Source organism: Sphaeramia orbicularis, chromosome 4 (genome assembly GCF_902148855.1).
Source record: "Sphaeramia orbicularis chromosome 4, fSphaOr1.1, whole genome shotgun sequence".
Classification (NCBI taxonomy): Eukaryota; Metazoa; Chordata; class Actinopteri; order Kurtiformes; family Apogonidae; genus Sphaeramia; species Sphaeramia orbicularis.
The window spans coordinates 57,549,512-57,574,548 of NC_043960.1; the positions used below are offsets into that span (position 1 = coordinate 57,549,512).

General features: G+C 40.2%; 1 protein-coding gene across 3 annotated transcripts; it reads right to left on the reverse strand.

Annotated features, from left to right (window-relative positions):
• Window positions 1–4,119: 4,119 nt before the first annotated feature.
• Window positions 4,120–14,099, reverse strand: LOC115418553 (profilin-2-like). Of its 3 annotated transcripts, none has more exons than XM_030133065.1 (3): window positions 13,775–14,097; window positions 10,285–10,477; window positions 4,120–5,669 (listed from the first exon to the last, which is right to left on the reverse strand). In XM_030133065.1, the coding sequence occupies exons 1-3, from the start codon at window positions 13,901–13,903 to the stop codon at window positions 5,662–5,664; spliced, it is 330 nt and encodes a 109-aa protein (XP_029988925.1). In that variant the 5' UTR covers window positions 13,904–14,097; the 3' UTR covers window positions 4,120–5,661. The 3 variants fall into 3 exon arrangements, with proteins under 3 accessions (XP_029988925.1, XP_029988923.1, XP_029988924.1); XM_030133063.1 differs by having other exon boundaries at window positions 4,120–5,964; window positions 13,775–14,094; XM_030133064.1 differs by lacking the exon at window positions 4,120–5,669 and adding an exon at window positions 6,023–6,351 and having other exon boundaries at window positions 13,775–14,099.
• Between the last annotated feature and the right edge of the window lie 10,938 nt (window positions 14,100–25,037).

The window sequence follows — 25,037 nt, forward strand, 5'->3', positions numbered from 1 at the left end:
TCTGGGCGTCGACCTGGGGGGGGGGGGGGGGTTGTTTTTGATTCAGTTTGTTGTTTACCACAGACCAAACAGGTCCGTCCGTCTGTAAAAGCTTTGCTGTGCACTGATAGGTCAGGCCGAGGGTTTTCCAGTGTGTGCACCTTCTGTTCATAAAACTGCCTTTAAAGGGTTCATTCCTTCCATTTCTTCAACTTCCTGGTTTAAAGTCTGTTCTGACGGTGCCGACACTAGGAGCTGATTTCAGACAGTGGTGTCCAGAGGATTCACTCCAACACTGGCTGCGTTTACTTTTCCCTTCTTTGCAAAAACCTTTTCTAATGAACCCTCTGAGTTTAATAAACATTTCACTAATAATCTGGTTTATATTCAGCCATGCTTAGTCCAGTTAAAAACAGGGGTTTGCTAAATCTGCTGGACAAACATTTCTCCTTTTCTTCATCAAACGTCTGCATGTGTCTAAGGTTCAGTCTGTTCATGACCTTTGACCTTATAAATGGAAGGAGGTCCAGTCAACACCTGGGATTTAGTTCTGTGAAAGACTCAAAGTACAACAGAAACAACTGTAGAAACAGTCTGTAGGACATGGGGGTCAAACATACATACCCCCCCCCCCCCCACCCCCCCCCCCCCCCCCCCCCCCCCCCCAGTCTGAGATGGGTCAGATCAAACACTGTCATAACAACCTTTAACTAATGACAAGTCCATCGTCTTTGTTTTAGTTTATTAAAAAAAAAATTTAATTACATTTTGATTTTTATATCTACAAATTATCCTTTCATAAAAAATGGAAATAACATGAACAAACTAAAATGTACTCTGATAAATCCATGTAATTGGGCTAATGTTCTGCCTGTTAGTAAATGTTTGTAGATCCACTGGATCTGTACGCTCTCATGTACACATGGACATGAACTGAGGCAGAATATTGGTACAATTACACTGATTTTTCTGAATAAATTTTAGTTTGATCATGTTATTCACATTTTTTAAAAAGTTTGTAGATGTAAACTTTTACTTTTGTAACTTTAAAACATAGTGAAAAGTTTGGAGTTATGTTTTAAATATTATGTTATTATTTGACTGGTCAGGCAGTGAGTCGTGCACCTGTGATTTACACGGTGAATTTTACAAAAGCACAGCCAATAAAACGGTGTCGGTCTGACTCAAAACCGTGTTAATTATCTATATATTGTTCTTTTATCTTGTCTCGGTCTAATTCTTGTTAAATCCATCTGTTTTTCGTTCAAATGCAGTGAATTGTCCGTTAACTCCAGAGCACAGGTGTCAAACATGCGGCCCGGGGGCCAAATTCGGCCCACCAAAGGGTTTAACCCGGCCTGTGGGATGAATCTGTGAAATGCAAAACTTACACTGAAGATATTAACAATCGATAGTGTAAAAATCATTTTAATTCAGGTTCCATACAGACCAATTAGATCTCAACTGGGTCAAACTAGAAAAATATTATTATAATAACCTATAAATAATGACAACTGCAGATTTCATCTTTTAGTGTAAAAAAAGTAAAATGACATGAAAATGTTTAAAGTAACAAACTATCCTTTTACAAAAAATGTGAATAACCTGAACAAATATGAACGTGGGATGTCCTGAGAAAAGTAAATGCAATTTTACCAATATTCTGCCTGTTACTAAATGTTTTGTGCATTTGTAATTGTAATGTAAGTTGTAATGCACATGTGTAAATGACAAACTCAGGCAGAATATTGTTAAAACTGCAGTTTTTCTTAAGACATTTCAAGTTGTTCATATTATTCAGATTTTTAAGGAAACGTAGATGTAAACATTATCATAATGGAATTTTACTTTTTTTACTGGTATTATTTTACTGGTCCGGCCCACTTGAGATCATGTTGGGGCGAATGTGGCCCCTGAACTAAAATGAGTTTGACCCCTCTGCTCGCGTCGTTGCGTCCTGATGACATGTGTGATGTCAGATGATGTTTTAGCAGATGGAGCCTCGCTGAAACTCCGTTTATATTAGTGTTTAAAGTGCAGATGTCAAACTAATGCTGTTCCGTCTTAAAGCACATGTTGAAGCACAGTTCAAACTATCCAAACGGAATGTTCGGGCCGTAGTGTCATTCTGTTTGGTGTGTGTTCGCTGCAGGTAGACAGAAAAAGCAGGCTTCAAAGGGAATTTAACTGCAAACAGGAAGAAAACATGACTGTTTCTATTGGTGGAAAAGTGCATCACATGGTCCAATCACAGACGTCCATACTGTGTGTAATCTAACTACTATAACTGTGTGTAATGTAACTACTATAACTGTTGTACCTAGTCATCTGCATCTGAGATCAATTTATACTGAATCTCTAATTTTAGTCACTGAAAAGGAGGAGGATTGATTATTTCCTCTATAATCATTTTCATTTTTTATTTCTAAACTATTTGTGTTCATTTTTTCATGGTTGAAAAAATGTTTTGAACCAAGGCTGTCAAACTCTTTTCAGTTCAGGGGCCACATTCAGCCTAATATGATCTAAAGTGGGCTGGACCAGTAAAATTATATGAAGAATAGGATAAGAACTTATAAATAATGTCAACTCCAAAGTTTTCTGTTTTTGAGTGAAAGAAGTAAAATTCCATTATGAAAATGTTTACATCTACAAACTGTACTTGAACATAACACGAACAAATATGAACAACCTGAAAATTCTTAAGAAAAAAAAGTGCAACGTTAACAATATTACGCCTAAGTTGATCATTTATACACGAGCATCACAACTTAAAAGGCAGAATATTGGTACAGTTCCACATACTTCTCTTAAGACATTTCAGATTGTTCATATTTGTTCAGGATATTCATATTTTTTGTTAAAGGCTAGTCTGTAAATGTAACTTTTTTTATACTAAAACAGGAAAATTAGCAGTTTTCATTATTTATAGGTTATTATGATAGTATTTTACTAGTCTGGTCCACTTTAGATTGAACTGACCTAAAATGATTTTAACATCCTTGATTATTAATATCTTTAGTGTAATTTTTGTATTTCACAAATTCATCCTTGGGGCCAGACTGGACCCCTTGGCGGGGCCAGTTTTGGCCCCCGGGCCGCATGTTTGACACCTGTGTTCTGAACTGTTCAAATGTTTGTAATGAACAGGATCTGATCATACATTCAACCACCTGCATCGGTTTGATGCCTTCAGAATATTACACACCCTGGTTTTATTAGGGCTGGGGTTTTTTTTTGTTTTTTTTAAATTTTACACATCCTGTTCCTCCATTTGTGCCTCCGACACTGTGGTCCACCCACTTCACATCATATTGTGCTAAACGTGGCTCCTGAGCTGAGTTTGATAGCCCTGCTCTAGGACATTTATACACAGTGATGAAAGTGAGGAAAGAAAAAAATTGAACTTTTCTGAGCATTTCATTCTGCATGCTCTTCGGTGCATTCTGGTGCACTCTGGGAGCAAAAACCTGTAAAGCATTAAGGTTCAAAATTAATGGAAAAATACACGAACTTATTTTTGATTCCTGCCTCATATTTCAGTTCATTCCCACGCTGAAGGACAATGAATTCTGACATGATTTCACAGAATATTTCAATGAAATACACCAGTGGTAAAATACTCAAAGCGAATCTGCCATCTTGTCTCCAGAGACGCGAAACGGACCACTTGTCATCAACGGACCAATCAGAGCAGTCGATACAAGTTCTGCGTTGTAAACGAGTATCTCATTGGTCGAGATGAATGGCAAAGACCACAATATAGCCACGCCCATGAGACAGACCCAAATAAACACAATTTACACTTTTTGGAGTGATTTATGCGTAATTTTCCGGCTGAAATGTTGCCAAACCAGATGAAAATGATCTGGAGACATTTAATTTACCAGAACATATGCTCAGTTTTTGGAAAAAAAAAAAAAAAAAAACTGATTTTCGGCAAAAACCGGAACACTTTCATCACTGTATACAGGAATCAAAGGGAGTTTTCCCAGTTCAGGAGTTGATTCACAAACATGAACCACTGACACATTCTGAACATGAGAGCATGTGAACATCCTCAGTATATTCTGACAGATGACCCCTAGAATCAGGAAAGCAGATTTAAAATTTCAAGGAAAAAAAAAAAGGCAGCACATGTTTAATCTGGTTGGAATAAATTTATTTGATCTGTCTGTAAACAAGGTGATAAATCAATTTATGGCATTTCTCAGTTTTATGCATATGAAATCAGATGCATTAAAGAGACTGTATCCCAGATGTAAGAAAAAAAAAGTAGTGAGGAAAAGAAACGAACATAAATGAGCAAACAGGACTTCAAACTGTTTGAGTACACATATCCCACAATGCCTAAGAGTGGAGATGAAGCGTTCAAAAAAAAAAAAAGTACAAATGAAAAGTGCCAATGAAATGAAGTGGTGAAAGTGGGCGAAACCAGTCTGACAACAGCAACAGATCTCTACGTTTATGGCACAGGATACACAGGTTCTGCAATTACAATTCAACAAAGACAACCAGAAGTGTCATGGTTCCAACCGACCCATCGCCCATTGAGTGTCATCTCTTGCTCTTTTAGAAGTGTTTTAGTTGGACGTTACAGTTAGCAGTACTGAGCATGGGCAGACCGTGCAATATCCCAGGTCAGCTGACTAGAAGAGTAGAAGGCCATTTATTCCACAGTTTTACAGTTGTCAACACAGCATGGGTTTGGACAAATGCATGGGTTTTGTCTAAACATGACAGAAATAAAAAGTAGTGACTTGAGTTTCCTTCCGGTGCTTCCACCCTTACCTCCCCTGGAGCGTCATGGGTATTTTAACCTTAGCTTTACAGTCGGATTAGTGTTCAAAACTAAAAAAAAAAAAAAAAAAAAAGCTGTCATCCTTCATATGATTAGAAACGCCCGAGCTTCAACTACACTTGGTCCTCTAAAAACAAAAGTAGAAATTCTAACTGGACGAGCTCCAGATGGTTATATGCTGGGATGTCTACTGTCCAAAAAAATGGCAGCCTTTTAAAAAAACAATACAAGGAAAATACATGAACAGGAGCTGAAACCGAACAGGAGGAAGTGCCTGAGCCAGAGTTACTGTGGAATGTCCATGGGCTTGTGTCGCTGCAGACGCTGTGATGGTGGCATGGCGGGGCGGTGGGAGGAGCCACCGGCGTCCGGACCATCGGGTTCGTAATCGTTTAACAGAGTTGATCCCAGCGTCTCCCACACACACACCATCCCATTTAGACAACGCTTTGAGGACAGAGAGGAGGATGTGGAAGGACAGGTCAGGAGGCGTGTGTAGTGTTTCCTGTGTAGTGTCGAAAGCAAACAGGAAGTAGAGAGGGGAGGAAAAGACGATTTGGCAGACAGGAGTAGAGGAGGGAAACTAACTGGACCCAGATATGCATGTACACCCCCCTCCCCCCCCCAAAGACAAAAATAGGAAGACATGATGAGCTCGTTACCACTCAAGTGCTCCAAAGGCATCGACTGCACAAGGAGGGAGTGTTTTAGACGGGTGGGGGTCGAGGACTAATAAGTAATGGGCACCATGACTGGAAGAAATGCACACTTCAATTGGATGTCAGTCTTCATTTTCCTTTTATGGCCACAATTTCTCTGGTTTAGTACAGATTTGTTATGATATCCTGTTAGCATCATGCTCACCTTTACTATGCATCAACTTATAGTGCTTAAAGGGGGGATAAGAGATCACAGCGCGAGTGGATTGTGGAAAAGGGGAAGGGGGGGGGCAGGTTAGGGGAACAGGGGAGAGAAAAAAGGTAGAGAGAGAAAAGGCAGAAAAAAAGAAAAGAAAATGACTAAGTGGAAGTGGTGTGAAATGCGACAGGGTGGTAAGGGTGAGCCGCTAGGTGGCCACAACAGGCTTTAGTATCCAGACTTCCTCAGGTAATCGGCCATCTGAAATGCTTTCTTGTTGAGCTGTCCTCCATGGACACCTTCCTTCCCCATGACAAAAACCAACGCTGGAGTACACAAAGGAAAAAAAAGCAAAGAAATGAACAGACATGATGACAGCACGGCTGGAAAAGCAAAGACTGGTTTTATTGCCACCTTGTTCATATGGGTCTATACTGATGAGGTCAGGGGTCAATCTGTCCCAAAGGCTCCTGGGAGTTTAGTTTCAACTGGACTATTTGGGGGAAGTTGATAGGAATTTATTTTTATTAAGTTTTTTAGTTTTGTGTTTTTTTTGTTCTCCTTTTCATTTGTTTTCCCTCTAAACTACATCACATAAGCTATGTCAAAACTAAACTAAAACCCTGAATCCCTCAAGTATTTTGCCATCAAGTATGCCTTCTTATTCAGTCCGCCTCCATGGACCCCTTCTTTGCCCATTACCAAGACCAAGACTGGAAGAAAAGAGACAGAAGGGACATTTAGAGAAGGTGTGGACATCACAAGTAGTTAAAGTAGACAAGGACAGAGCAGACACACAAGCTGCAGGCCGACACACACACACACACACACACACACACACAGAGCTACTAAGACACAGGCTGAGGCGGGAAATCCTCCTGAGACCCACCCCTGCATGGGAGTCCTGGACTGGACCGGTTCAACAGTTTGGCAAAAACACCGGCCACTGTTGAGGACAGGCCAATTAAAACTGAATCTGGACAAACTGTTGCACTGTGTTGGTTCTAATCTATTATTATTATTATATGAATTATTTAATGTAAAAAAGTCCAAAGTTTGTCTCAGTGGGTCTGAGGAGGACGAACAGGCTGATGTTGGATCAGTGCTGCTGGAGGCAAACGGCAGGACAGTGGACATGAAGGAGGACAGAGGACAGGACAGTGGCATTCACCACAGTCATGTGTGAACTGGGTCAGATCGACCCAGGCAGTTTAGGGTTAGTCACTGTTTTACACTGATCTGTCTGAAGACCATGGGTCTGGTGTCTTTAGGTGGACCACAGACCGGTTTGATCCACATCAGGAAATGGGACGAGTCAGAGCCAGCCCACTTCAGCCAGTCATCTACTGGAAACCAGTTTAATGAACTGCCTTTAAAACTCCACTGGCAGTTAACCCGTAGTTCAAACAGTATTTAAGGTCAGAGTTCATATTAGAACTGAAACTACCCTTTTATTTACAGATCTGGATCAAGTCTACTGGTGGACCAGAACCAGGACACAGATCCAGCGGTTCCACATGGACCCATGTCCTGTTCAACAGTGTCTGTGTTTAAACTCAATAACTGATCTGTTTAATACATGTATGAATAGGTCTGAGTAAGTACTGTCAAATGACACATGCTACAACTGAGACAAAGAACATTTAAGGGTAAAAATAGTTAAAATTCTTGCTGCGTGACACAGGGACTGAAAATTAACCTCATTTTATTGACTTTATTCAAATGTCCAAAACATGCTGTTCTCATCATAAATGGATCCGACATGAAACATAGGGCTTTAGCTCTGATGATAAACTACAACTGGGATCAATACTGGATCAAAATGTGGAAATGATCAGTTTGGATGAACACAAATCTGTTGGAACACGGGGACAGGTGGGAACTGGGACAGGGGGACAGCAGTTTGGACCTTTGTTCAGTATCACAATAAAAGACTGACTGGAACTAAAACATTACAAATATGATCCTAAACTTTTATTGAACAGACTTATTACAACTGAAGTGATATAAACAGAAAATAGCAGAGAATATTAGACTAGTAATTGGATTGGACAGAACCTTTGAATATTCATGTACTGATGGAGAATTAGTTCAACAGATTCACAGACTGAAAATATCACTGATACAAGAACAAATATTATTATTGAAGTTAACAGTGCATTTACATGTGAGTCCGAACAAATATTATTAAAGTTCATAGTGCGTTTACATATATGAGTGTGAACAAATATTAAAGTTAATAGTGCATTTTCATATTTGTCAGAACTATAACTTTACATAATCAGTTATGCCTTCTTTTCTACAAGTGATACTGAACTTTTGTAAACAGTTCCATAAAATAGAGTTCTTAAGTTAAAAAATGAGTCAATTTGATAAATAATAGGTGGAACTTGAATATGACACTAATGTTGACTTCGGTTGGATCTGGTCCTGCTGTGACACACTGACCAACATCCCATATTAGACCCTGAAAGTAACTTTCATTTGAAATCTGCATTCTTTACTTAACACAAGTACTGTATTCAGACAAAACCAGGTAACTTCGTGGTCCAGACCACCGGTTCTGTCCAGGTGTTTGTTTTTAAGTAGCCATTTCCCCTTTACTTGTGGGTTTCATGTATATTCCACTTCCATAGTCTAGCCTATTATTTCATCTGCACTCAATATGCACCACACCAGCAGCAAAGAATAGGACTGAATGCATCGACTCACACTAATAAGCATCAGTACCAGAGCACACATGCAGATTACCAGCAGCATGCTAGTGGGACCTCTCCTCAATACATGTGAGTGTCTGAATGCAACACAATGGCAGCATGTGAGCAAAGGAATGGACTCAGACTGAGGATAGAACAAGGTGGTGTTAACTGGGAAGGAAGACGCATGCAGTTTAGGAGAGTTTTTGGAAAGCAGCCTGAAGAGCACGTCCATGTGCATGTGTGTGAGCGGCCTGAGGACAGAGCAGACTGTACAGGACAGTCATTGAGTGGCTTTGGTTCTGATGATGGTAAAGAAGGAACCAACTAACTGAACTATGGAACCATCACAGTTCATTTTAGGCCAAATGTTGCATGTGCTGTTAACGTTATCATGAACAGTAATGAAAATTAAGCCAACCATGTTTAGGGTTACACATCAACAATGTACACATGTGGTCACACAGGTTTGGACCATCCCAGGTACATAAAAAGCCACATCTGAGCCCAGTCGGGTCGGTGTAGACTGAGACGCTGGCTTTCCCTTACTCGTCTTACCGTGGATATTTAACTAGTACATTAAACCAACACATACTCTACATGTGTCTGTTACACACTTTTCCATCCTTACTTTCATTCTCGTGGGTCTTCAGTGTAAGGTACTTCTCCACCACATATCCACTGACTGACTCAGCACAGGCTGGCACAGTTAAGGACTAACAAATCAGGGACCCAATCCTTTTAATACAATGAAAAAAATAATCCCTGTGGAAACGCTGACAGTGTACAGGAACAGGCATCAGAAGTAGCATCAACATCTGTAGTGTTCTTCAAACCTACACAGGACTGGACCTACAGGTGCTGTGGTTTGGTACTGAGACACTTGTGTATCATTCAAGTTCCATTTGCTTTAAAACCCTCATGGTACCTTGATTCCTTACAAACAAAACACAAACTACAAGTCCAAGAGTAAGTTGTTGCCTCAGTAAAAACGGTCAAATTGGACCCAAAGAGTTTCAGACCTAGTAAGAAATGACCAGCGACAAAGTTTAATAACTAAGCATGAAGGACTTCACTGAAATCAACTAAAATAACAGTGTTTGTATATAACTGTCAAATGTATGAGAAAGTAGACATGAAAACACTTCCAATCTCAAAGTGATTCAAATTAGCTTTTCCAGTTAAACTGGGGGGAAACTCACTGGATTAGGATTCTTCTATCAACAAAAATGCCTAAATAGCTCTGTTTTCAACAAACTACAAAAGGAGTTTTCCTCAGATGTCATGGAGTGAAGTGTGCTGGTCTGGTCAAAGTGAAATCAAACGACAAATGTCAAAAAACTGTTGTTGGCAAGTGAGGGATTCAAACTACAACAATAAGGTTCGCCCTGAACCAGTAGAATGGAAATCTAAAACTCAGGAGCGACAAAAGAGACGAAAAGGAATTAACTGGAGTCTGTCAACTGGGCACTGCTAATGCAAGTGAAAGTGAACACAGCCAGGACAGTTATGACCCACTGGAAAAGAGGAACACTGACCCCTGACCAACCAAGGCTTAGTCTAACCTAAAAACTGAGTCTAACCTAAGAGACCTGCAGATCTGATTTTGGGCATATTACATTTAGGTTTCTGTCTTGTTTTTTTTATTTTGGGCGCATTACATTTGGGGTTTTTTGTCTTTTATATTTTGGGCTTATTACATTTGTTTTAAAGCCATTTGTTACAATTTAATAAAAGTGTAAGTTTAAAAAAGGCACTATTCTTTGATGTTTGAGTGCCATGTCATATATTGAGGAAAGGTGCATTCATGGTCTACCCACATGCATGGACAACACAAAAGTTCTAAGAGAAGGTAACCTAGTGGTACAGTGTTACTGCAGACTAGGCATGGCTCTAGTACTACTACTAAAGTGTACTGTGCTAAAACCCCACCCCAGGTCTGGTGCTCACCTTTTCCAGCTCTGCCTACAGATACATTGTATGTTGGCTCTCCTCCTTGACTCTTTGTCCGGATGTCCATTGTCCAGTCACCTTCAATTTGGAGGCTGTCTCTGATAACAGAGCACTTTTTATTGCCTAAGGTCAGCCCACAGGTGAAGAAGCCCTCTCGGTCCTTTCCTATTAACACATCGATTTCTTCAGGCTGGGGAGGGAAACATTGCAGTTAGAAGATTTGTCAAACTCATTGTTTTTTTCCTCATTATGATTGTATGGATTTTGTTCATTTATTACTATATTGTCAGAGCACTGCAAAGAATGTGAAATATACCACAAAACACATAGAAACCAAGTATTCTTTCACTATGAAATCTAACAGAAAAAAATATACTGAGCATGCTGTTAAAACCTGACCTCTCTGAGGACATGAGAGCGTGGGAAAATCTAAAAGCACAGTGATGCACAAGCCCAAGTCCTCTGGTGTGGCCTTAGAACATAGAGGTTTAGAATAATACTGCAGACTTTGAAAAAGATCCTGATATTCACACAAAGGCCTGGCAAGGTTACCCGAGTTAAGGCTATGATGGATCACAATTCAGAAAAATGAGCACAGGAAGGACAGATGATGAGGCCCATTAGTAGATGGCAGGTTTGTAGTTTTATACATACATTTATCATGCTCTGTTCATATTGTCTAAATACACACTCAAGTGTATTTTGACTGGTGATCATCTTAAAATTTTGGTATGAGGATTTCACTGAATTAAAAACTATATGGAAGCAGCCAAAATCTCAAAGTGCTGACTAATAAAAGGATTATTTCCACACCTTGGATCCTTCCACTCACTACTATTGTATGTGATGCACTACACAGTGCAATTCAGGTTTAAAACAAATTTAAATTATGAGCATGGATAATGTTTGAGTTTGTCAAAAAAAGGAAATTAGACTTAATTTTATACAATTAAAAAATACAACTCAGCCTTGCCATCACTCTGCAAGAGCTGCTACATTCAGTCAAGTGTGATATTCGAGAAACAGCAAGAAATGGAGTGAGGGGCTGCATGTGTTGGCAGCCCAGTGTACAATGACGATATCAAAAAGAGTAGCACAATTCAGAGTCAACTGACAAAAATCGAAGTAAAGACTATTGGTAAAGACAAATAAAGGCCAATCTTTTAATAATAAAAAAAAAAATTGTAAAGCATCTTGCTTTAAAATTCTCATTCAGTGACAAACTTTTGACATGTAGCTGCATTTAAGTTTTGACTGCTAATAAAATGTAATCGACCTACATTTGTGAGAACAAGTACTTGGCTGTTCAGAAAACAGTCACTGGTTCTGAATCAAATAGAAGAGCCATCCAACCATCTGATGACAGTGTTAGTCACAGCTGTGGAAGTTCAACCAGCCACACAAACTAAGAGGCCCCAGAGAAAATTTTTCAAGGTCAGAGTCAAGCCCTTTTCAGGGTAATTTTCTACTTTTTTTTCCCCAGCCGAGCCCCTTATCACTGGAGTAAAATACACATCTACTCAGGACTTTTTTTTCTTCACTCTTTAATCACAATAAAGTACATCGTATTATGTATAAACATCTAAAATTATGTTTCATAATAGCATAAAGTTCAGAAATTAACAGAACACAAAGTTTTATCCCAAAAAAGGGAAGCCACTTGTCATCCTTCAGACACTGACACTGAGAAAACTGTACCTGGAGTCGACCTGAGAACACCTGGAAATAAACTTTTTTTGACAAAGTTGTATTTTTCCCAGACCTCTATGTAAGTAGCTTTGGCTGGACGTCTAACCCAGCAGAGTTAATATTAAAAATGAATAAATAAATAAATCACATCACAGAGTTAGAACTGCAAGCACCGAAACTAAATTCAAGCCTTTTCAAGGATTTCAAGCCCCCGTATGAACCCTCACTAAGGCCTGCAGCAGATCTCTCTAACACATGCTAACTCAACAGCCTGTGGACACTGACCACCTCCAACCGGACTTCTGCTGCAGCTTCCAGCCTCTACTCCTGGGACTCAAACAGCCAAGAAGCCGAGGCTCTTGTGAACCCATGTGCAGAAAAAAAAGGCGTCGCCCTTTGGTCCAGAAGTGCACAGTCATGGCACAGCAAACCCAGACCAAACCGGGCGGTAAACGGACGGGCTTCCTCTGGGCTCACAGGATGTTAGCATACCGGCTAACAGACGCCTGGGCCCGGTTCGCTCCTGTTCTTCCCCTTTCACTCCATTTGTTCCTGAACTTTGTGCTGCGGTCCTGTCCGTAAAGGCCTCCCCCACATTCATTTACTGAACTAATGTGTTCATTTGGGTCTGAAACCAGGCTGGTCCACACCGGCCTCAGAAGGGCCTTCAACACACATACGGATCCAAGTTCCTCAGACGGTCATTCCGAACCGAACCGGAGGACACTCCCCAGTCGGCGGCGGACTCGGTCATGGTTGTGTTCCCGGTGCACAGCCACCAGGACGAACAACCCACCCACTGTTTACTGCATTTACGCAAGTGGAAATAGACCGCCACACAATACTGAAGTTATCGACTAATCGCTTATTTATCGGACAAAATGGTGGCTTAAAAAGCGAAATCATTTTAACTTTTACATTCGGAGGGGGGACTAAAGCAGCTGGGGAGTACGTTTTGTAATTTTAAGACTTTAAGAAAAAGTTAGCGGGACATTCCAGTTCCGTGCCACCGCAGATCCTTCACACACGTCTGCCTCGGTTTACATGAACAAAATGAATAAAAATTGGGAGTGTATCCGCCATCTTGGAAGATAGGGGCGGTAGCGGCGGTGGGATTCACGGAAAGCAACTAAGAAGAAAAGACTAGACCAAATGCATGCCGAGGACGCGTGATAGGACCCCGACATTTGCGCAAATAGTGGTAGCTAATAGTGATTTTCCAAGAGGAAATGATGGGCCTGATGTAACTATGCTAACCGCTAGCGACAGATGCTAATTAATGTTAACACTTTGTAAATCAGACAAACCCTCCCCTCTGCCCAAGTATAGATATCAAGGCAATTCAACGTATATAAGGTCAAATCCCGGACGTTTATTCAGTCTGGTTTTGGTTGAAAACGGAACAAATATCTTCGTATTTTTTTTCCTGCATTTTCGATTATTCAGATCCGTCTCACAGGCGAACACGACCATTTAATGCTAGCTAGCCTGTTAGCTGTTAGCGCCTTTAGCTGGAGTTTGCTCACTAGCTTTCATCTTAGGTAGAGAAACTGAAGAAAAATTCGCTTAGTAGAAACACTATGACTTGTGGTGAACCTCTGAACGGGCCTTAACTCCGTCCATGTACCAGTGTGTGATAAAAGCTGATGTGTGTGGGGAGGACCACCGGATACCATGTGTACCACTGCCCCCTGATCCTCAGTCACAAGGCCGGACGATGCAGACAAATGCACCGGTCTGCAAAATGGACACTTGCTTCTTGTCTAACAATTAACGCTGACAAAAAGATCATACTAACCGTCAAATTGGCAAAAGTACCACCGGCGAACGATGCCCAGACGTACTTGGCGTCCGTGTAGCCAACAATGGCCGCGTCCTGGCAGCTGCCGTCAGCCATCAGGTTGTCCACGTAGCTTTGCCAGGACATGTTAGTGATATTAGTTCTAAGATGAAACAAGTGCGATGGGTTCAGGTAGGTCACAGACGTGTCTTAAGCGACGAGGAAGCTGTGTTTATCGGTGTTTAATGGGCCTCCAGCGAGCAAACCCCCCCTGTTCCGTCACGTCCCGGCTTTCTTCTGGTCTGAGTAACGAAGGGAAGCCGCTGCAATCGGACAGGAGCTTGGGTGTAGTCCTCAAGAAATCAATCCGCCGAGCTGTTCTTCGCCCTCCTCGTTTTAAAATATACTGCTCGGCGGATGAATACACCGTGGTTGATCAAAATGGCAAAGGGAAACAGCCTATTTTCTTCTTCAGCACCAAAAATGGTTTTCTGTTTGCCCAGTTTGTGTTATTTTTTTCTGTCTGAGCCTTTTGAGATAAACATATAAAACAGTAGAATTACAGAGATTCGGTGTAACAAATCTTTTCACTTTTTTTCAACTCTATTGAATTTTCACACTTTTAGAACATGTTCAACAGATAATGCAAACATCACATGTTCTACATGAACACACTTACACTGCACATCAGTAACACTCATGGTTATGTTGGATATCTTGATTAGGATATCTTGACAAGAAAATTTAAGAAAGGGGGATGGGGGTTCTTCCCTCATAATAATGCTAAATATTAATCCTATATCTTACCACCGGGCTACATATTGCTTTTAAAATGATAAATGTCTGCCAAATTCTATAGAGGGTATGCACGTGATGTCACCACTAGTGGAAGTCACCGCGGTTATGCCCACTGAGTGGCAGAAAGAGGGAGTAGAGAAGCAGCGTTGGCTTCAATACTGTCTAAATTTAAGAACAATATTAAATTTTAAAAAATGGAGAAGAGCTGTTGTGCAATTGATTGTATGAACAGGTTTGAAAAGCAGTCGGAGCTATCGTTTTACAGACATCGAAAGACAAAGAACAGAGAAGTAGAAGATAGATCCACAAATCCAGGAAACCAATCTAGGTTTGTGGATCCCGTTTCTTGTCAGCTAACATTAATTTATGCTGTATTTTTGAGTAAAATCAGACCTTAAATTACGTATTGTTTTGGCTAACGTTACTTCTTAGTAAAGCTCTTGCTTTCATGATCAGATCTTTCATGGTTTTTGTCTTCATTTTGTTATTCTGAACCCTGTGTTCCTACATGATTAGTAAACTAACTGAAACTAAGGCTAACCCAGTTTTTCAAATATGGGGGTACTTGAGCACAAAGCTACGACAGCGTATTAGGGCCACATGAGAAAACAAAAACACTTGTTACTACGAGTATAAAGTCATAACATATGGATATAAAACCCGTAATTTTATGATAGTAAAGTCGAATAGAAAAAGATTCACAATGTTATGAGAATAAAGTCGTAGTTATAAAAAACACTCATAAAAATGTCATCGTTTATGAGATTGAAGTCATCATATTCCGAAAACAAAACCATAATATTACAAGAATAATGTTGTAAATTTAAAAACAGGTGGGCAAAATATCATAATTTACAAGAATAAAGTCGTCCCCTGCTGGTCCACAGCAGTAGTATCTGTGTTGGATAAAGTACTGGATCTGAACTAGACTCAGTAAATCTCCTCAGTCCCAGTAGATCATGCATATATTCGCTGGGGTCAGTCCACGCTCTACTGGAAATGCACTTTGGATCAGCTGGTTCTGGGCCCTAGCTTTGGACCCTTTGGATCAGCTGGTTCTGGGCCCTAGTTTTGGACCCTGGTTGTCAGTAATGATGAAACCATGTATATTAGTTTCAGGTAAAAATAGCGCTGATCCCCTCCACCCTGGATGTCTGGATACGCGATCTCTGTCCACATGTCAGTGTTCGTGGACCACTTGTTCTTTGGTAGTTCGTATGGATCCACGTCGAGTCCAGTTGTCCTTAATTTAATTTCATATTTCACATTTTCCTGGTCTGGCTGTGTTTACTGCTATACTCTGTCATGTTGAGCAGGTTGGTTTTTGACACTCAGTCTGACTTAGAGGGGCGTGGCCCAGGGAGGGAAGTGACATATGTGCATACCCTTTATACAATTTGCTTTCTTGATTTTCAATAAAAATCTTATTTTCTCTAGTTCCATACGTTTCATGCATCTTTGAAAAGATTTGAAAGAGTTGGGGGTGATTTTTTCACTTTTTACCCTGCCCACTGAAGGGGAGGCAAGGGCTATTGTTTTTGGTTTGGTTTGTTTGTTTACATTTTAGCAGCAAAACTATTGCTTGAATTCATACCTAACTGGGTTTATAGATTGCCACTGACCCAGAATAGATGTTATTACATTGTGGGAAAAGTAGGTCAAAGTTCAAATTTTTTATGATGTTTTTTTTTTTTAATCTTCCCATTTACTCATAATGGGTGAAATATGTGCGAGGGGCAGGGTTTGTTGTGCCTGGCACCACTTGTTTAACGTAATATTCACTTCAGTGACTTAATATTGAGCTTTTCCACTAATTTTGTTGCTCACACTATGTTCATGTCATTCAAGTTTCTTTATGCTACACATTTACACCGTACCAATACGACAAATCGTATCACATTATGATTCACAGTCTCAAGACTGACAAATTCATACAGATATTTCAACAGATAATTTCTTTTCAGTATTTCTAAACAAAAATCAGATGCAAATGTATGAAAATCAGAGAAACACAAAAAAATATATTTTTTATTTAATTTAAATATTTAATTAAGAGACATTATACTTTAACTGGTCATTTGTTCCTAAATTGACACTTTGAGCAGGGCCTTGTCAAACCAGGCCTGAGTCATTTAGCCACCACCACCCTTAGCATCAGGAGGGTCAAAGAAACTCCTTGTGTCTTACTAAGTTTACATTTCAGGCATACCATACTGTCCCAAGTATTTTGCAATGAAAAACAGCAGGAATTCAACACGTTTGGTTTTGTGTTGGACACAGTTTCACTCAGTGCTGATGAACGTATATATATGCTGTAGTATTTATTAATATAATCACTGTTATGTTGTGCTTTTTAATAACTTCAGACCTTCCTAGATTATTGCTCCCTGTTTCCACTGATACATGTGGTCATGCCTGGAAAGGACTGAAGAGGTGAAGACGATTCCAGAAAGAAAGACATGTTTGGAACCTCGCTCAGAGGAAAGTCAACTATAGTTAATGAGGGACAACGAACATTAATCAGTGACTTTCACCGTGCAGGTCAAACAGACTAACAATGAAATGAAACACATGAGACGTGTGCTAAAGCGGAGCACAGTCATGTCAGTGTTCTTGTTGAATGTTTCAAACTCCAAGCTCCAGCTGCATGAAAATGCAGACAGATCATTTACACTCAGTACAACAAATATTTACAAAACTAATTTATATGAAATGTTTGTTGAAGAGTTTCCTTTAATTTGAAAATCTGATTTGCCTGTCCTTTTTATACAAGACATATACACTGCTTTCTTTATCTGTGTTTTATTGCAGCCTTATCATGTGACAGTTCTTTATCCAGAAACTTCCAGTGAACTCTCTCTCTCTCTCTCTCTCTTTCTCTCTCTCTCTCTCTCTCTCTCTCTCTCTCTCTCTCTCTCTAACAGGAGAAGAATGTGTGCTGAAATAGTTATTAATTGACCAGACTAAAGGAAGTGAGCAGGGCTGCAGTCCCTGTCAATCAGCTGGCCACACCCATCTGCTCCTCTTCTATTGGCTGTTGTCCGTTTCCATGACCACCTGTGTTTTGCTTGGTCTAAATAGTCTCCCACAGCCAAAGCCCTTGGACTGAGTCAGATAGATAAATACAGGCACAAGTTGTTTCTTTTACAGAAGAAAGTAAGTTTTCCTCTGAGCTGCTGCAGAATCTTTCCTGATTGTATTGGGTCAGATGAAGGGACCATGAGCATGTGCTAATGCTAATGGTTTTCCTCCTGCCAAAGACACTGAAACACCTCACATTAGTCTGTGTTGACTGAAGCTGAGACCCCAGAACCATCCTCCTCAACCAGAACCAGAACCACTGAAGTGAACCAGGGCTGAGTTCAACAGTGGGCTGCACACATTCACATGTTTAGAAGGTTCAAACCACGACACTGAACATGAACTATTATAAAACAGTGTGAGCCAATCACATGCTGGATGAGAAACATTTGAAATGATCAGTAATGCTGTCAGAGAAACCTTTGAAACATGAAGCAGAGTTAGAAGAATGATGCTTTTCACTGTATACTGTTTATTAGTTGATCAAAATTATCACCAAGGTATATTTGTTATATTTACTTTTTCTATATAATAAATAAAAGTGATCAAGGGTTTGTGTGTTTTTATTCAGTATTTAAGTCCATTAAATGTTGGTTATTAGGTCTGTCACTACAGAACTGAGTGTTTTCACTGTAATTCATACAGTTAATCAATATTTTGCTGCAGAAATGGTCAGTCTTGTATATAAACATGTTCTGTAAAATACCAATGTCCATTTGGAACAATAGTGGAACAGGAACAGCATATTCTCCACTTTGGCCCAAACCCTTCAGCAGCCAAATGACTGAGCAGGTTTTTGGTCATTTTCATATAATAAAGTGAACTCAGACCAATGATCATACAAACCAGTTAAAGTATTTGTTAATACCTACAAACATGTTAGTGTCATTTAGCTAAAAGTTACAAGTCATTGAACAGTAACTTTGGGCCTTGGTGAGCGCTGGATCTGAGCCTTCTGCAGATGTGGTGTTTCATCCACTTTTAATCAATCAATCAAGCTGATGAAACACTGGAGAATATAAATAAAAAAACAATAAAAAGATTTAAAAAAAAAAACAAGCATTGGTTGAAAGAATCTAAATATAAGACACAGAAATATAAAATAAATATACAACATTAGATAAAACTGAAGCATTGGTTAAAAGTCAAATTAAAAAACAATGAGACATGAAAAGTTAAAATATAAGACAAAAAGGGGCATTAGTTAAAAGTCAGATTACAAAGTTGGGTCTTGAGCCTGGTTTTAAAAATGTCTGCTTTCTCTGCAGCCCTAAGGTTCTCCTCAGGTTCCTGTCAGGTTCCCCTCAGACTGTTCTGTAAAAACAGGCATCCTTAGTTAGTGGAGAAACGGAAAGTTAGGTAGATGTTAGACAGCATTTAAAGCTGATAGAAACAATTTAAAAGTACAAAGTTAATGCTATATTCAAATGTTAGTATAGTTCATTCATAAAAGTGGTAATCAAAATGAAATTAATTCATTGTCATCTTACAGGGCCATTAATTAAGACACCATGTACACCATTAAATGACTAACTGATAGGTTAGATATAGTCACATAATTTGAGCTATTGAAAGAGTGGAATTTTTGCCTCCGTTTGTCTGTTTTTCTTAGCCATGGCTGAATATTGTAAAAAGTTCATTGACCTATAAAGACCCAAACATCCACCTTTAACGTAAACCATCTACTGATCTAAACTGTTTAATAATTGTTGGTACATTAATCCTATCAATACATGTAAATAATTGGTGTAAAATACAGTTATTCATCTTTTCATGGTCATCAGATATGACCCATCTGGACGTTCAGAGGCTCGGTAGTTACTGTGGAAACACCGTCATCTACATTGATTCACCAGTAAAACCATGACACTGGATGGAGTCACTTGGTTTATCTTCAGTTAATGATATATTTTATTGAAAAAGTCACTTTTTCTTCAGTTTTCTCTTTTTTTGACATAATAACCATCCACTTTAATCTGAGATTTTATGAACATCTACATGATCAGTAAATTAAATATTGGAAAATACCTGATTTACACTGATGAAATACAAAATACAGAAGATAATATTAAAAATTAATGGTGATAAATCCCTCAGGAAAGGTTAGATATAGAGAAAATGTCATCTGAGAACTGACATAACAGTAGCACTGGGTCTTTATGGGTTAACAGGTTTTGGCCCTGTTCAGCAGGTTTTAATGCTAATATAGATACAAAAAGGACCACTTGTATTATAATGTTAATTACTGATGTTTTTGTTTACCTCCAGCTTGTGCTATCTGCAGTGCAACAAAATCAAATGGCATCCTTACAGAAGAAAGGATGTCTACATCTGAGGAGCAGACTTCTTTATTTGAAACATATTTGTCTTGTCCAGCTGTTAATGACTGTTATACATCTTGTGTTGCTTACAATACGTTTACATTTAGATAATACAGAACCAATCTTTCATGATCTCAATTATGTGTGAATTCATACTTTATGAGTTAATGAGCATGGTGGTTCTAGTGTGGGGCTGTTTTGGAGCGGCTGCTGCTCTGGGTGGGGTGCTGCGGGGTAGCTGTTGCTCTAGGATGGGGGTGTATGACGCTGGGAGGGGAAAAATCTGAGTAGACCCACTAGATTAACTAGACTACACCACTGGTCTGCACTGACTTCACATTCTCTTTCAAAGACTCCTTCTCGGCCAGGACTCGGTAATAAAACCAGTGTCTGTCTGCTGAAGGAGAAACCCAGAAGAACAAATGAAAAGAGCTGTATGTTTTTTCCTGGTTTTAGGGTCAGGGTTAGGGTTAGACTGGGGTTAGGGTCCATCTATCTATCGTTCTATGTATCTATTATGGACGGATTTGGATGAAATTTTCAGGAAATGTTAATATCGACACAAGGAACAAATACATTTTGGTGGTGATGGGGGGGGGGTTGATCTGCCTTGGCAGAGGTCTGCACTTTCCGAGTGCTTTTCCAGTTTTATTAATTCTTCTCATAATATTACGGCTTTACTCTCGTAATATTATGACTGTTTTTGTATTTGACTTTATTCTCATAAAATTCCAGGTTTTATCTCAAGATCTGACGACTTTATTCTCGTAGTGTCAGTGTTTTTTTTTTTTTCATGTGTGGCCCTAATACACTGTCGAAACCACAAAACTGTATCTGTAAAGGATGAAAATCAGAAAACATGACCTTCATGATGAACCGAGTTTAGTTTTGTTCTGAAGTCTGAGGTTTTCACAGAAGGATCAGCTGTTTGACTGTGGTGGAAAATGTATTTCATGTCTCATTGTCTGGACACAGTTCAGGCTCCATTTGTTTACCTCATTAGGACAAATGTATACATTTTTACGACTGAACTTATTTATGACCTAATTCCTCTCTTGGTCCTGGCAGAAGAACCTTCTGGAATGTCTTGGCTGTTTTCTTCATCAGATTGATCATTAAATAACTCCAGTTTTAGGTGCATGATGTCTGGAGGCTCCGCCCCTGGGCTTCAGTCTAAATCAGACCGTTATGACGTACCTCATGTTTAACTGAGCTGGAGAACGTCACATGACTGAGAAGAACAGGGTCAGTACTGTCGCTGTAAAGGCCCACACTAAGAACACACCAGAAGAATGTGTTTGGACAGTTTGAACCATGGGTTTGAAACACAAACCTGGGTTTAATCAACCTCTGTCCTCTAGAACAGTCCTCAGTCCTCTAGAACAGTCCTCAGTCCTCTAGAACAGTCTTCAGTCCTCTAGAACAGTCCTCGAGAATAGTCCTCAGTCCTCTGTCCACATTTGTTTGGTGCAGAGTATGAAATATTCAGGAGCAGGTGGAGAAGACTGAGCACTGGCACAGCTAGAACTCATGTCCTTTATTTAGAAAACACCCCCTCAATCTAGAACACATGTCCTCAATCTAGAACACACACCCCCAATCTAGAAAACATACCCTTTATCTAGAACATATGCCCTCAATCTAGAACACACAACCCCGATCTAGAGCACACGCCCTCAATCCAGAACACATCCCTTCAATCTAGAACCCCCCCCCCCGTCTAGAACACACCTCCTCATTCTTGAACACTTCCCCTCAATCTGGAACACACCCCGTCAATCTAGAACACCCCCTCAACCTAGAACCCATTCCTTTAATCTAGAACTCCCTCAATCTAGAACACACATCCTCATTTTAGAACACCCCCCCTCAATCTAGAACACATGCCCTTGATCTAAAACATACGCCCTCATCCTAGATAACATTCCTTCAGTCTAGAACCTCCCCAATCCAGAACACATCTCCTCATTCTAGAACACATTTCCTCAATCTAGAACACACCCCCTCATTCTAGAACCCCTCCTCCACAGAGTCAGGTGGACTGTGGGCGGTGCAGACCCCACCCTACTGTCTGCAGATGTTTCAGGTTTCACAGCTGAAGGTCCCAGTGTCCTACTTTTACATCATCCTACTTTGTGTGACACTGAGTACACGTACACAGAGTCCACACAGTCATAAAAACTGAGCTTTGTGCAGATGTCTCTGACGGACATCCACTTTGGGTCCGCATTCAGTCCACCTCATGTACACGCAGATGTCTGTGGAGTCGAGTACGACAGAGTCTGTGGGGCCTTTAGGCCGAAATAAGGCGGAGTCTAATTGTGTTGTATTCCTTACACTCCAAACCTGATTGTAGATGGAGGGACAACGAACCCCCATCATTTATACACTGGGTCAAAGATGCACTTTTAGGTCTTCTCATAGGTCCAGTTTACACCACAACGCTCTCAGGTTAAAACAACTAAATATCTGATCAGATGTGCTTTCAGTTAGACGGCAACCGTGTTTTTGGGGTTGAAAAGTCAAAAAAATGAAACCGCCTTCCAGAGTGGAAGTACTAAAAGGCTCCACTGTGGCGTCACCATCTAAAGCATAGGTGTCAAACATGCAGCCAGAGGGCCAAATCCAGCCCACCAAAGGGTCCAATCTGGCCCGTAGAGTGAATATGTGAAATCCAAAAATTACACTGAAGATATTAATCAATAGTGTAAAAATCATGTTATTTCAGGTTCCATACGTACACATATAAACCAATTAGATCTTATTTGGGTCAGACCAGAAAAATATTATCATAATAACCTATAAATAATGACAACTGCAGATTTTATCCTTGTTTTAGAGTAAAAAAGTAAAATTACATAAAAATGTTTACATTAATAAACGATCCTTTTACAAAAAATGCAAATAACCTGACCAAATATGAACGACGTGAAATGTCTTCAGAAAAGTAAATGCATTTTCATCAATATTATACCTGTTACTAAATGTTTTGTGTATTTGTAATTGTAATGTAAGTTGTAATGCACATGTGTTAATGATAAACTGAGGCAGAATATTGTTAAAACTGCACTTGTTTTTCTTAAGACATTTCAAATTGTTCTCGTTATTCAGATTTTTAAGGAAATGATGTAGATATAAACATTATTATAATGTAATTGTACTTTTTTCACTGGTATTATTTTACTGGTCCGGCCCACTTGAGATCATATTGGACTGAATGTGGCCCCTGAACTAAAATGAGTTTAACACCCCTGGTCTAAAGGGTTGTCATGTAGAGTTTAGTCACAGACAGGAGCCAGAACAGGAAAAACACGACATGTGGGATTATTTCCCTGAGACAGACCTTCAAGTTACTTTATAGAGAGTTGTAGAGCAGAGGAGGAAGATGTTCTGTTTCCTGTTTAGTGATTGCATTTGGTGCTAGGAGAGAACAGGAGCAGAAGTAGAACCGTTCTAGGTAGGTGCTTGGTCTGGGTGGTGGTGGTGCCCCCTGGTGGACATACTGTGTCCATAAATAGGACAGTTCACACACTGTTGCGTGTCCGTCTGGATGCAGATTTACCCCCAAACACACGACTAAATGCAGAACTAAAAGTGAGAACGCCACTGTTGCTTTTTCATTTCGGATTGTTACTAAACGTAGCCTTATAGGATCAGTTTAACATATGAGGACCTTTTGTGGATCATGTCCAAGCCCACATTGCATTACCCTTAGGCTCTGTCCATATGAAAACGGATTCGGTTGTTTCCGCAAAACTATTGTATCGGATCAGCCTTTCGTCCACACAAAACCAATGTTTTCAGTCACTAAAACCACAGCTTTTTGAAACCAGGTCCCAGAGTGGATACATTTGAAAACGTCTTTGTCTTTCATTGAAATGAGCAACAAACAACCATAGATACAATATTCACCATATGCTCTGGGATTGACCACAGAGAGGGGCAACCAGAAGGACAACCAGAAGGACAACCAGGAGGACAACCAGAAGGACAACCAGGAGGACAACCAGAAGGACAACGAGGAGGACAACCAGAAGGACAACCAGGAGGACAACCAGGAGGACAACCAGAAGGGCAACCAGAAGGACAACCAGGAGGACAACCAGAAGGACAACCAGGAGGACAACCAGGAGGACAACCAGAGGGGCAACCAGGAGGACTACCAGAAGGACAACCAAAAGGACAACCAGAAGGACAATCAGGAGGACAACCAGAAGGACAACCAAAAGGACAACCAGAAGGACTACAAGCAGGACAACCAGGAGGACAACCAGAAGGACAACCAGGAAGAGAACCAGAAGGACAACCAGGAGGACAACCAGGAAGAGAACCAGAAGGACAACCAGGAGGACAACCAGAGGGGCAACCAGGAGGACAACCAGAAGGACAACCAGATGGGCAATCAGGAGGACAACCAGGAGGACAACCATCAGACCCAGTAGAACCAACCAAGCTTCATGCTCATGCTCCACGTCTTCTCCATTTTTTAAAGTTTTTTTTTTTTTTTTTAATTTTGTGAGACCATTCCAACACCATCTACAGGCCTGTCATCAGTACTACATGTTCTTCAGGTGTTTTCAGTGGTTTCATGTGGTCACACCAATATTTTGTCAGATATTAGTCATTTTTAATCCAATATCCTTACAATCATGTTGCTATGGATAGAACACGTTGGCGGTGACTGCTGGACAAATGCGGTACAACATGTATGAATGCACAACAGTATAAAAAACGAGCACGTCTAGAACCTGTGGATCCGTGCAGGTCCAGGCGCTGGTGCAGATAGAACCTGTGGACGGTCCATACTGTTCAGTCAGAGGGTGGATCCATGGATGCTTCTGGATGTTGACTGAACAGGTGTGCACTTGGACTGTTGTCTTTACTGTTCATTTATGACCTCACCCATAAACATGTGTCCAAACGCCGTCCCTGAGCCGTGGACGACCATGGAGGACACTAACGGTGAGGGCGTGTCATCTGTTTCAGTTCCACCAATGGTGTTGTTTTCATGTGTGACCTGTGACCAATGAGAACACAGCACCTGAGTAGGCCTCTGGAAGCCACGCCCACTAACATCAACA

Bases quoted from the DNA above. Each gene is read 5' to 3' on its own strand.
- LOC115418553 (XM_030133063.1), bottom strand. From the start codon at position 13,903: ATGTCCTGGCAAAGCTACGTGGACAACCTGATGGCTGACGGCAGCTGC. The intron at 10,478-13,774 runs GTTAGTATGATC...TTCCCTCCCCAG, and splicing joins GTACTTTTGCCAATTTGACG to CCTGAAGAAATCGATGTGTT. The intron at 5,965-10,284 runs GTGAGCACCAGA...TGTGTACTCCAG, and splicing joins TGTAGGCAGAGCTGGAAAAG to CGTTGGTTTTTGTCATGGGG.